Here is a 13407-nt window from a genome sequence, read left to right as displayed (position 1 = left end):
TTCTCCTCTAAAAGAAACAGAAGCTTCTGGGAGAAATGGCCAGTTAACAGGCTGGGCAGGAAAAGCATAGAGTGAGCCTGGGATGTCCGGGTATGTCGAGAAAATGAAGAAATGCTCCGGGAATGAAGGAGGCATGTCAAACACACACAGAAGCCAGCCAGAGAAACTCCAAGGGACCCAGTTAGGGAAATGTAAGCAGCAATATAAGTCATGTTCACAACAGACAATAATCCACTTTAACCCACTGAATAAAATATGAAATGCCGAGTCCACAAGACTCTGAGTGAAGAAACGTGTCATGACAACTACATGCGTGCAAGATTTCAGGCGGGATCCTTTCCCCTTTATAAAGGACGTCATCAGGAGAATGGGTGAGGCCTGAGTCGGGTCTGAGGATAGATGACAGTAATGGTCAATGCTAACGTCCTAATTTTCATGGCTCTGTTGTACCCATGCTGAAGCGTGTCCTTGTAAGACACACATCAGTGCATCCAGGAGTAATGAGACATGTGCAGTGGATTTTTGTCCACATTTCCCCTTCAAAATCTGTAACGGTTGTTACTGCAGAATTAATATCTGCTCATGTAAAATGTTTACCTAAAGAGCGCCACTTTCTGAGCGGCACAAAGATGGGCTGCGGGCCAGCCGGCTCTTAGCTAAACAGCTGCGGCCCCAGACACAGTGCCCACCGTCTGCAGCGGTCTCCCCAGGAGCGCAGGGAATTGGCCTGCTCGGCCCCAACCAAGGAAAACCGTGCCCCTGCGACAGCTTTAACGTGTGTATTTTAATACATTGTTATTTTAAGTTCGTTATTGGAAACAGGGGCCTTCTTTTAACCACAGCAAACAAAAGTCCCTTACAGTATGGGTCTCGGTCCATTCAAAGCCCCACAGGCCGAAACTGCTCTGACGGATGGTTGTAAAAGGAACGAAACAGCGTAAAGCGCACAAACAGCGAAGGTTCCAGCCGTTTGCCCGTCTCCGAGCCCTGCCCTTCCCGGGCGCAGCTTTGCTCCATCAAGCTCGGGGTCTGCGGGGAAGACACCGGGAGAAACGCCGTCGCTGTCCCTGGGTTTGGGAGGGCGCAGCGAAGGGCGGGGCCCGGTCACCTCCGCGCTGCCCCGGAGCGGCTCTGGCGGGGGCCGGGACCCCGCACCCAGCGCGCACCTCCCTGCTCCCGCCCCCACCCCTGCTCCCGCCCACGTGCGCTCCCCGCGTCCACCGCCCGTTACCAGGCAACCGGCCGCGGCGGGAAGCCACCGAGCGGAATGCAGGGGAGCGGGCGGTTGGGGAGAAAGGAGCGCTGGAGCCGCAGGCATGAGCCCGGGTGAGGGCCTGCGATGGGGCGGTGGGGGGCGGGGGAGGCGCCACCCGCTGCGCCCCGGCCCCTTCGTCCCCTAGACTGTCCGTCCGGAGTGCGAGCCCCGGACTCGCCGCGCCCTCCGCTCACCCGGGCTCCTCCCCCGCGTCTCCTCCATCCCTGTGCCCGCCCGGCCGCAGCCCATCCAGGTTCAGCCCCGCTGCGCGGCCCCGGGGCGCCCTCGCGTGGCTGCGGTGGGCATGGGCACCCCGAATCCCCGCGCCCCGCCTCCCCTCCTCCCACCGAGTCCAAAAACCGTGTTTGGTCCTGTTGCAGAAAAGCGTGGTCAGGAAAGGGATGAGGTGGACCGCGTGCTCCACTCAGCGTCCGAGATCCTGCAGTCCTCTGAGCGCGTCCCGGGCAGCGGGGGCCGCGAAACAGGTAGGACGCGCGGGACACCGTGCCCGCCTTTCACCGCAGGCGCGGGCTGCCCGAGTCCCCGCCCAGCCCGAGCGCCCCGGAGCCACGCCGCGGCGCTCACCTGGGGCAGCTACAGCGGCGCGCTTTGTGCCAGATGTTGTTCACGGCATCTAAACGTATCAACTCATTCAGCCTCAGGCCAGCCCTGTGAAGTAGGTGCTACCATTATCCCCATGTTACAAGTGAGGAAACTGAGGCACAGAGACGTTAACTCCCCAAGGCCACACAGGTAGCAAGTGATAGAGCCCAGTATCCATCGGGGTAGGTCCAGAGCCCAGGCCTTAAACACCACACTGTACTCCCCTTGATACCAAGTAGGAAATGTTGGGTTTTTTTAGAGACACTAAAATGATATATACTTTTTCCAAAATCAGTACTTTTTACGTTAAATAATTGTGGACTACAGGATAGACTGTGGGGAGGGTGTCTGAAATAACCAAAGAGCTCCGTTTTCAAGCCCCGCCACACATGCCTAGGGTGTGTGTCAGTGCCAGCCAGGGGACTCAGAAGGGTGCAGTCTTCCTGCAGAGGAGCCCGAGGCTGCGCCACCCGCCAGGGAAGCAGCAGAGCACTGTGGGCGGCAGGCGCTGTCTAGACTGATGGGCCAAGCTCGGCCGGTGCCCCTGACCTACATGTGGTACATGGGTAATGCAGGCACAGACCTGCTGTGCCCAGAGGTGATGAACCAGACACCCGAGGCCCGCACAGCTTTTCTGCACCTGATACTTTCTGCGGCCACTGAACGTGACGCCATCTTCTGCAAGCTTCAGAATAAATCCCCCAAACCTTCACTTAACCACCTCGGAAGTCATGCCACTGGTAATTATCTTGCTTTTCACTTTGACACTTACATATGAAACAGCTAGAGAGCTTAAGTTTAATGTAATATGAATACTATTTCTTGCCTTCCCAAGAGTATAGGCTTCTTCGGGGCTGGGACTCAATCTTTTACTTTGTCTGCATACCTCCCAATACTGTATGTTTAGCAGGGGCTTAATAAATGGCCATGATGACTATATTCTCTCCCCTGTGATTCTTCAATAGTTTCCCTTCCCGTTCTAGAATCCCATCATTCTATGTGGCTTTTTAAAGTACTGCTGAATTTTACATTTTTCTTTCCTTTGGGAATAAGCAGTAGTCATAAGAAACTCATAAAAAGAAAAAAAATTACTTTAATAGCTTTTAAAAATAGAAAAATGCACCTCTCTGCCTGCTCTGTATCTTCACTGAATCATCTGAGTATCACTGGGAAAACACTCACTCTGAGTCATACCATGGAGCTCAACGCTATTTGGAAAATTTATTTCCTAGAAAATGCTTTTTCAAACCCACTCCGAGGTAACTATTTCACTCTTCTTGTGTCAACACCTCTCACCACCACCTCTCCACGGGTAACATGATCTCATACTACATGAAAAATAACAGAAGCAACCAGACCCAAACTCCTGCACCCTCAGCCTTGGAACCTGTTAACCACCTAGCTGGGTACCCATATCCTGTGCCTTCCCCGTCTCGGCCACAGGTCATCACCTCCAGCTCTCCTGGAATTCTCAAGCGCTTAGTTTCTGCAAGTAGCCTCCCTCCTTCCCCAGAATCCTTTCCCTCTTTCTGCCGCAGGATTCCACAGAAATCAGGCCCACTGGCTTCTCCCATGATCAAGAAAGCCTTCTTGACCTCTGCATTTCTTCCAACATGTACCTATTTATTCTAATAAGCGCCTATTCCCTTCCACAGTAAAACTAGAAAGAGTTGCCTACACTCAGTGCTGAGCAAATCTTCACAGTCCATTCTCTTCTCAAGCCACTCCACGTTGGCTCTGTCCCAGTCGCTGCACAGAAACCGCCCTTGTCCAGGCCAGCAGGGATGTCCATGTTGCCCAGGACAGTGTTCACAGCCACCCCCAGAACCGGAGACTGGAGCACCCACTTTTATGTCTAACAGAAAACTTAGCTTCAACAGATCTAAAAGTGTTTTCCCTAAAATACATTCTTACTCCGCTCTGTCACATTTCGGTAAATGATGTCATCTTTCATCCATCTGCTCTCACCAAACACCGAAGGGCCGCCTTTCATTCCTGCCTGCACCACATCCAATCCTCTAACAGAGCTGCTGGTTTTATCGCCAAAACACATCGGGGATCCACCTCTTTTCCTCCTCCTCCATTGTCAGCTGCCTGGTCTCTCACTGGGATTGTTGTAATAGTCCTGCAACTGCCCCCTTATCACCCGTTACCATGCAGTAGAGTGATCTGTACACATTTTTTATTTTTGTGTTAATCTTCACCAGAGGCTATTTTTTCCATCAATATTTTAGAGAGAGTGAAAGGAAGGGAGGGGGGAGGGAAAGAGACACATCGATTGGTTGCCTCCCCAACATGCCCGACCTGAACCAGGGGGTCAGACCTGCAACAGAGGCACATGCCCTTGGCTGGAATCTAACCCAAAACCCTTCGGTGCGTGGGCCGACGTTCTGACCTCTGAGCCACACCAGCCAGGGCCCCTGTACACATTTGTAGTCCGATTAAGTCATTCTCATGATTGAAAGCCCCCAAAGCTTCCCATTTCACTGAAAATGAAAGCCAAACCCCTCGGGTTGGCCTGCAAGGCCCTCCATGAACTAGGCCCTCTCCCCCCTGACCTCTGACCTCACCGTGCTCCCACCTGCTCTTCAAGTTGCAGCCGGGTTGTCTTTCCTCCGGTTCGTCAAACACAGAAACTTCTTCTGCAGCAGGACCTCACTGTGCCTCTGCTACAAATCTCTCCCCACAGACGGCCGCATGGTTGCCCCTTCTTAGCACTTAGGGGCACACAACCAGACAGACCTTCCCTAACCTTCCTCCCCAGAGCTGTCACCGTCCTCACTCGCTGTCACGTTAGCCCATTTCCTCTGTACTTAACGCCTTGAAAGTATGAAAGTAGCTTGGTTCCTTCTTTGTGTTTTTCTCTGTCTACTCCTTTGGAAACGGGAGCCACGCAGTCTCATCTAGGGCTGCGTGCGCGGCACCCGCAGTCGGGCACCACACAGCGGGCGCTCAGTTCTGAGTGAGTGATGTTGCGGTGTTGAAGGAGCGAGCCACTAAAACGTGCAACATTACTTAAGGCTAAATCATTAACCTATAGTTATTCTAGGCTTTCATGTAGGGACTTTAGAGCAAGGCAAGGCCCAGACCTCCCTCCCTCAGTACCAAATAAAATGAATAGCAATTTTTATATTAAAAAAAGGATGGAAAACCAGTAAAAACATCACAGCAGCAACTGAAGAAGGAAAGGAGCACCCCTCAGGACATAAAATTAGAAAGTGCAGGCCAAAGATAAAAACAGGAACTTCCGGCAAAGCAAACTGTAGCCTGGCTCGTAACTCTCTCTCTGACTTTTGGAAGCAATAAGGCAAGTCAAAATCCTGAAAATAACTCATGAATGCCCCCAACCCCCGCCAATGTGAATATAAAAAGATGAGAAAATACTGTCTTTCTATAGATTGGGGTTTGGGTGGGTAGAGGGGAGCAGCTGCTAGAATAGATGGTAAAGGTAGAGGCTCATCAACAGGAGCTGACTTTGCTCGAAGGAAGGAAAGGTTCTGGGTAGGGTGCCACCTGCCCATGGAGTTGTCTTTGTGGGGTTTGCATCCTCTCAGTGGATGCAAACCCACAGGGAGTGCAGTTAACAGAGCGGAGCGGAGCTTGGGATGGATTTCAGCCTGCACACACCCTTCTGGCAGGAGCCCTCGTGCAGGGACAACCTGCACAGTCCTGCGTGGCGATCCCACGTCCAGGTCTCCACGCTGCACTGAGGGGGCCATCCCCATCAGGAGAGTCTTTTCTATGGAAACAGGATGCACCTCCCACTAGATTTCTAACAAAAGTCTCAAGCCACAACACAACAGCAGAGAGCAGGTCCTCCAACAAAGGCTTCACACAGCTCCAAATGGTCTCCCCTCCCCCGGCCCCCTCGCCTAATGTTGAGGCCACAGAAGCGTGCACTGGAAAACACGCTGGCTCCCAAACGGTATCACGGGGCTGGACCCAAGGGGCTCGGGGAAGGACGATGACAGAGAATATAAATGCTGAGCGCAGCTGCTCAGGCTGCCCGTGAGCCACATGAAAACCAGCGTGGTAACTGCAAACATACTGAGCTTAAAAAAGAAGAGATGGAGGGAGGGACCCTCTTTATAAGTGATGTAAAATTTAAGCCAGTATATAAATACCACGCTCTTTCTTTACAATCTTTTGTTTACTGTAAAGGACTAAGTCTTTGGTTTCTTTTGGCCCCATTTTCCTTACTCGGTTTTAGTAAAAGAAATACTGTATTTAGCCTTGAACTTGCAAGTCCTCGTAATGAGACCAAGGACATCTGTGCAGAAAAGGGAGGCCGTTGCTGCAGGTGCAGGAAGGAGAGAGAATTCATCTCGTAATGGAGAGTTAATCCATTATGAATAAAGTTGGGCTGAAAATATTTACAATAATAATATATCTTTGTGTTAAATAGCTTTGTGGGAATTATGGTTATAACAAAATTAGACATCATAAAACTTCACAGTGTGAAACTAATATAACTAGCAAACATGAAAAGTGGGAAGTAGCTGTGGGAGGAAGTATAATGCTAATTTCTGCATAATTTACTCCCTTTCTTAGCAGGGATAAATCAACACTGAATAAAATAGAAATGCTTGTTATTAAAAAAACATTAAAATTCCACTCTCATAATCCTTTTCATGATCTATTTTCATTAGAGTGCTCTGAGAAGAAATACTCTCATGTAGTGAGAAAGACCTGAGTGCTAGCAATAACCTGCAGTTTTTATTCTATTAAATATGAATTTAATACCATCTGTTTTAAAGTAGCATGTATGATATGATCCCACTGTTCTAAAATCATTGTTTTTCCCGCATATATGCATAGGGGATGATGAGTGCTCAGAATTAACAAAGGTTAGCTCTGGGTGGTGAGGTTCTAGGTGGTCTTTTCTTTCTGATTTGCATTTTGATCTACTTGAGTTCCTCAGTAGAGGTTGCTTTAGAGTCTGAAGAACTTTGGGAAGCTTTGCTGCACTGGTCCAGACCTCCTCTGAGTTCCTTTTCATCTCTCGAAGAGTTTCAGACTACATTTCCCCCAGACCAGTAAGATGCAAAGCTGAGCAACAGGACTTGCTGTCCCTCCCTGCCCTCCCATGAAGGCGGGATTCTTCAGTTGGCTAAATGGCTCCAGGCTCTGACCCAGAGTTGCAGTCTCAGGGATGAGGGCCAGGTGGCAGGGAGGGGGCAGGGAGGTTATACTTTGCCACCAGCTTCTATAAGATCTGGCAACCTGGCCGACTGTCTTTCCAAAGATGACGATGTGCTGACCTCTTTCCAAACCTTCTCTTAGGGCAGAAATTGTCAGCCTAGGGGCTCATTCTCTCTTAACTTTCATTTCATTCAGGACACTGCATGATTTTTTTTAATTCTTTAATAGAAATTTACAAAGCAAGCAAGTAGCCAACCATTTAAATAAAAAGGGCTGTATGTCAGGAAATGTATAGCCTCTCCCCAGAGCAGATCTGTAACCTACTTTCTCAGAAGGTGCATGTGGATCTTCATACTACTTTAAGAGCATGACAAAAATTAGGCTCCGTGAACCCAACTTGATTTCCATAAGGAGAAAAAACATTACAAAGCCATTTCATAGACACTGAGACCTATACAGTAGTCTGCCTAGGGTCTCTCATAACATGAGGATTATTGGTATTTTTACCAAAACCCAAAAAGTGTAGTTTATATCCCAGAAACAGGCAAAGATATGAGTTTTCAAAAGTTTCGAGTTTGGTGTCACAAGTTAACGGTTCTAAAAGTAAAACCACTACTACAACCTCAACTAGATATTTTAAGTCAAGTGAAAATAATTATTTCTTCAACTTACGTGACCAGCATTGGGTTCTTCCTAACGTGAACCTCAAATTCTCATCATCTCTTTGTCCCGCCATCCAAAACAGCTAGGAGACTGCTTTCCATTACAGTTGTTTAAAAGCAAAACTTAAGAATTAAAGCACACAGTGGTTCGATGTTTCTTTTTAGAATACGGCCGCATAGCAGAATCAGAAAATCAGGTTCAACCACAATCAGCATTAAAAGTGAGTATGTTTCATTTTATTTTCTCCGAAAATTTGTGTAAAGGCTGATCGTTTTCAGAATAAATGCATCTGGGTTTTCCACAAAAATCTTCATGAAAACACACTGGAGATTTAGCAAGAATGACAAAGAATGTGTCACCTGATCCTCATCGGATCTTTTTTGGTAAATGGCAACTTTGGGGATATTTTTAAAAATCATAACAATTCAAGCTATATGTTCACCTACCCAAAAATCCTCAACCCCATGCCTTGTTAATTTTGTTACAGGCCCTTCAGCATCAACTGGAATCTTTTCAGGCTCTCCGAATACAAACTTTGCAGAATGTCAGCATGGTACGTTTCACCCAGTCTACACACAGGAAATATCCAAACTGAAGACGACATCATCCACATTTCTCAGCTGATTATCACTGACCACTTGATTAGTTGATATAGAATGTAATATAACACAGGCCACAACATTTCTAGGCTCAAGACTTGGAGAAAACTATATTGTTATATATATTTGGATACGAGACAAAAAGAAATAGTGCTGATTTTTTAGACTGACTATATATAGTCTACAGACAGGGATTCTCATTAAAATCTAACCCAAATTGACTAAGGGGGAAAGTGCATTAGCTCCGGTAACTGAAAATAAATGCTGGGGATTGTCACTCGAGGAAGGCTGAATCCACTTGATCAGGACTCACATGATCAAGGATCCGTCACACTCTGCATCTGCTTTCCACAGTAATGGATCCTCAGGAGCTGTGTGGTGACAGAGGGGCTGCTAGGAGTTCCAGCCTCTGTCCCTCCCTCCAGGTCACAGTCAGACAGAGAGAAGACCATGATTTTCTTCTTCCCAGTTTATGCTGAGGTTCTCGGCCTGCTCTGGTTGGCCCAGACCCTGTCATATGCGATGCTGGAACCAATCACTGTGCAAAGGGAGGCAGTGCTCTGACTGGTTAACGCTGAGTCACCTGGAGCGAGGGGGGATCAGTACCAGCAAAGGTGCATGGACTTTATCCAGAGGAAATACAGGGTACTGTTAAGGTTAGGGTATGAATATGGGGGATGCAGAACACAGCACATATTCACTAAAGACTCAATATGAACTTCACCCCGTAACCTTATACTAAAAGCAACTGCACCGAAATGGGAAGAGAAGATAAACCCCTGAGGATGACAGAATATGTTCCATTCTGATGCCAGAGATCAAAGGTGTCTGATGTGTCAACAATGTGACAATCAAACATCTAAAACTATTTGAATATACCGCGTAAGATTTCATTGTTTTCCTAAGCTAAGTCTAATTTCATAATCATATAATAAAGGCATCGTTTTCTTAAAGATTTTAAATTATAGAGATAACAATATGATAAGTTTAATTTATATTTTATGTGATAGGAAAGAACTTTCACATGCAGGAAACTAAAAGGTATCTTTTAATTGTAATATCTGTTACTCCTGTACATTCATAAGTTCATAAACCTGAAATCAAATTCTACCCTTCTCAATTTATCTTCATAAAGGTACAGTCTGAAATCAGTGAAATACTGAACAAAAGTATTATTGAAGTAGAAAACCCACAATTTGGCTCAGAAAAAAATCTAGTATTCAACACACACATTGAAAAGGTATGTTATTCTGTACAAAATCATTCTATATTTAGGTATTTCAAAAATGTTACTACAACCAGTTCATCTTCAACTTTACATTTTCCCCCTCTTCACAGGGCGATTGGACTGCCAGAGAAGGAAATAAGGAAATTCCTGTCCTGAAAACCCTAAAAGACGTGCGTTTCCCTGTACTCCTGCGACATCCCATTTCCCTTAGCAGAGTGTGTGAAGGGTATTTAACTTAGTATAGATACCTAGAGAGTCCCGAGTAAATAAAACACAAGGCAGTTTTTATTGCCTATCTGCCCACTTTTGAGTTTTCTACTCTTAGGATTGACCTAGACCTGGGGCAAATTCCCTAGGACAGGTCCAAACCAGTGTCACCGTGTCTATACTCATTAGAACTCACATTTCCACACAGTCACAGCCCTAGAATCATCTGAAACTAGGATTGCAAGCTAAGGTTGACCAATAGCCCAGAAGCGGGAATATTCATTTTCCTTAAACTTCTCTTAGGCCTATTGCTTCTACCTTTCCCATCTATCTGTGGTCTCTTGAGAGATGCTAAATGTCTATTTCGAGAATTGAGGGGTTGGCCCATGTATCTCTCCCCAAAAGGAAATAAGTACAATTTCTAAGCAAATTGTGAAGACCAGAGTTACAGGTCTCAACTGTTGTTAAATTTTCTGGAGAAAGTGAATCCTACTTGTTAGCTGTAGACATGATTAAAATGTTTGTTTGCTTGCAAAAATGAATCCTCCTAACAAAATATTATGTTAATTTGTTGGTCATGTGGCAAATGACAGTACATTTACATTGCACTTTTTATTGTTACTAGCCTATAGAGAATCAAGAAGAAATCCTTGCTGTGGAGAAAATTCATCATTTTGAGGATTCCAGCACTCTTGATTCAGTGGAGGAAAAATTCAATAGCAATAGTGTCAACAGTCTCTCTCAAGGTGTAAATATTCCACCCCAGATACATTTCAATGACATATTAACTCTCAGAACTTCAACAGATAATTCGGCTTCAAACATAATTATGCATCCTTCAGAAAATTCTGACATGAAGAATTATAACATTTATGGTTTTCTAGCTAATGAACCTCAAAATGTCATGCCTCAAGCTCATACAGTAATTCTGAATAAATCCAAAATTACTGTGCCTTTTCCCAAGCCCGGATTTTGTGAAAATTTAGACGATATTTGCTATTCTATCAAACAAATGAAGGAAGAGCTTCAAAAGTCACACGACAGGGAACTGGCACTTACAAGTGAACTTCAAACTTTAAAAATGGATACAAATGTTCAAAGTAATACTAGCTATGACCTGTCCCCGCTTCACAAGGAAAAAATTAACTTTATTAAGGAAGAAAATTTAGAAAGTAACTTCAATGAAGATATAAAATCAAAGAGAATTTTAGAATTAGAGGCATTAATAAACAAATTACTCCCATTCAGGGAATCAGTGTCAAAATTCCATTTGAATTTTTGTAGGAAATGTAAAAAATTGTCTCGGAGTGAAACACACAGGGGAAAGAAGGAAGAGAAAAACAACAAAGAAATTCCTATCACCGATAAGAATACTGCAGATTTAAAATTCCATGCCAGACTTCCGAAGCATCCATCACCATTCTTTGACTCAACAAAATATGAAACGAAAGACCAAGAAAAGCAACCATTTGTAGTAAAACGAGGATCGATATTATTTGAAAACGAGAAAACATCCAAAGTCAACTCTATGACTGAGCAGTGTGTGGCAAAAATTCAGTACTTACAGAATTACCTAAAAGAATCTATGCAGATACAGAAAAGAGTAGCGGAACTGGAGAATGAAAATCTCACCCTTAAGACCAAAATAAAACCTCTTGTCTTTACCACACAATCTCTGATACAGAAAATTGAAATATATGAAAAGCAACTTAAGAATCTGGCTGAAGAAAAGAACACTATTCAGTCCAAATTAATTAAAGCAGAAGAAGATGGCAAAGAATGCCTAAAAGAATTGAAAAAAATAATTAGTAAGTATAATGGTCTCCAAGAACAAAATAAAACTCTCGAGGAGAAAAACAGTCAACTTTCTTTGGAGAAGCAACAAACGATAGAAGCCCTGGATCAACTAAAAAGCAAAGAACACAAAACTCAGAGTGACATGGCCATCACCAGTGATGAAAACAGTCGACTGAGTTCAGAAATGGAATCGATGAAAACAAATATTCGGTTGGCACAAGACGAAAAAGAAGTGTTAGAGAGAAAAACATACCAGCTTCTAAGGGAAAAAAGCTCACTTGAAAACGAACTAAAAGAAAACCAGGTAGAGATAATGCAGCTGAAAGAAAGAGAGAGGTTGGCAAAAAGTGAACATGAGACACTTCTTCAAATAATAGAAACAGTTAACAATGAAAAACTTAACCTTCAAACAACATTACAAGAATCCACTGCTGCCAGGCAAATGATGGAAAGAGAAATTGAGAACATTCGCACATACCAATCTACTGCAGAAGAGAATCTTCTGAACGAAATAAAAAATGCAAAATCAGAAGCAAGTATTTATAAGAATAGTTTATCAGAAATGGGGAATGAGTGTGAAATACTATCAAAAATGGTATTGGAAATTAAAACAGATAATCAGATTCTAAAAGAACAACTTAAAAAACATAGTCAAGAAAATATAAAATTTGAAAACAGCATCAGTAGGCTTGCAGAAGACAAACTACTTTTAGAGAACTATGTAAGAAGTATAGAGAATGAAAGAGACACCTTGGAATTTGAGATGCGGAATCTTCAAAAAGAATACTTAAGTCTATCCGAAAAAATCTGTGGCCAGCATGGTGACCTATCAAAAATGGGTTACATTTCAAGGAGAGAGAAATTCCATTTTGACAACTATGATACTTATGAAGACACCTCTAGTCCCAGGAGGACTTTAGCTCCTGATTTGAAAGGTATGTATATTGTGGTGGATTAGCACAAAGTATTTAAGATTCCTTTAGCCTACTGGGCACTAGTCAGAGGACACTCATAAGGAGGAAACTTTTAAGAGGAATACAATTTAGTTTTGTAAGATTCTTATCCGATTTATTATACAGTGGAATTATTTTGAGATTTGCCCTTTTTTATAAAATTCATGGTTTTATTTATACTACTACTACACATTGTATGTGCATAAAGCAACTTTGGGAGGGAGTGGGGGTTTTTTTAATTATTGTTTTTCTGAAGTATACTCAGCACTCCCACCTTAAAACAAATTCTTCTTTCTTCCCAGGAATTCCAAGTAAACGGTATCAATTGCTTCCATCCAAGAGATGTAAATAAATTTCTAAAATCAATGTTTCAAAATCCTTCATCCAAGAACTTTTTTCCTACAAAATAATTTTAAGTTTGCTTTTACATATGATTAGAATTACTCTAATTTATCAGAGTAGAATAGTTTTTTAAATTAGAAATTGGATTTAGGCATATATATTTATCTTATTGTCAAGAACTGTGAACAGTATGAGACTTCACCCAGCTTGGAGGCTATTATGTTAGCCTCACAGTTACCTGAGTTCTGGTGGAAGACATGAGACACCTGGGTCAGAGATAAAGGACAGTATGTTACAGCAACAGCAGTGGCCAGAATATTAGCTTTTTTTGCATTGGTTCTCCAAGCCCCAATTCCTATAAATAACATGAAAAGGGCCACAGTGAGTTATATTACAGGAGAGCGCTCCGAGGTTAGGGAACTCAGATCTTTCATAAGTGCAGTAGGCATGCCTGCCCTTTGCTCTAGATGGAAACACTGCCTTTATTATATAGGTCAGTTAGCATATCTGCCCCTGCTCCAGAGGAGACACCAGCTTCCAAGGCTAGAAGCAAACCTGCCCTTTGCTCCAGAGGAAGACACTGTATCTTCCAAGAGTGCTCGCTGTATAAACTTGTTA

The 13407-nt window shown here is 44.1% G+C and overlaps 1 protein-coding gene across 1 annotated transcript; it reads left to right on the top strand.

Moving 5' to 3' along the window:
• The first annotated feature begins 1559 nt into the window (after nt 1–1559).
• On the top strand, nt 1560–12452 carry CCDC110 (coiled-coil domain containing 110). The gene is made up of 6 exons (XM_087813411.1): nt 1560–1740; nt 2308–2598; nt 7828–7883; nt 8151–8216; nt 9398–9502; nt 10323–12452. The coding sequence occupies exons 1-6, from the start codon at nt 1560–1562 to the stop codon at nt 12450–12452; spliced, it is 2829 nt and encodes a 942-aa protein (XP_087669537.1).
• Nucleotides 12453–13407: the final 955 nt, after the last annotated feature.

Source organism: Miniopterus natalensis, chromosome 2 (genome assembly GCF_054644295.1).
Source record: "Miniopterus natalensis isolate mMinNat1 chromosome 2, mMinNat1.hap1, whole genome shotgun sequence".
NCBI lineage: Eukaryota > Metazoa > Chordata > Mammalia > Chiroptera > Miniopteridae > Miniopterus > Miniopterus natalensis.
Note: the sequence above shows the minus strand (reverse complement) of the source record. Positions and strands in the feature narration are given on the sequence as shown.

Bases quoted from the DNA above. Each gene is read 5' to 3' on its own strand.
- CCDC110 (XM_087813411.1), top strand. From the start codon at position 1,560: ATGGGCACCCCGAATCCCCGCGCCCCGCCTCCCCTCCTCCCACCGAGT. The intron at 2,599-7,827 runs GTAATTATCTTG...GTTTCTTTTTAG, and splicing joins CCTCGGAAGTCATGCCACTG to AATACGGCCGCATAGCAGAA. The intron at 7,884-8,150 runs GTGAGTATGTTT...ATTTTGTTACAG, and splicing joins AACCACAATCAGCATTAAAA to GCCCTTCAGCATCAACTGGA.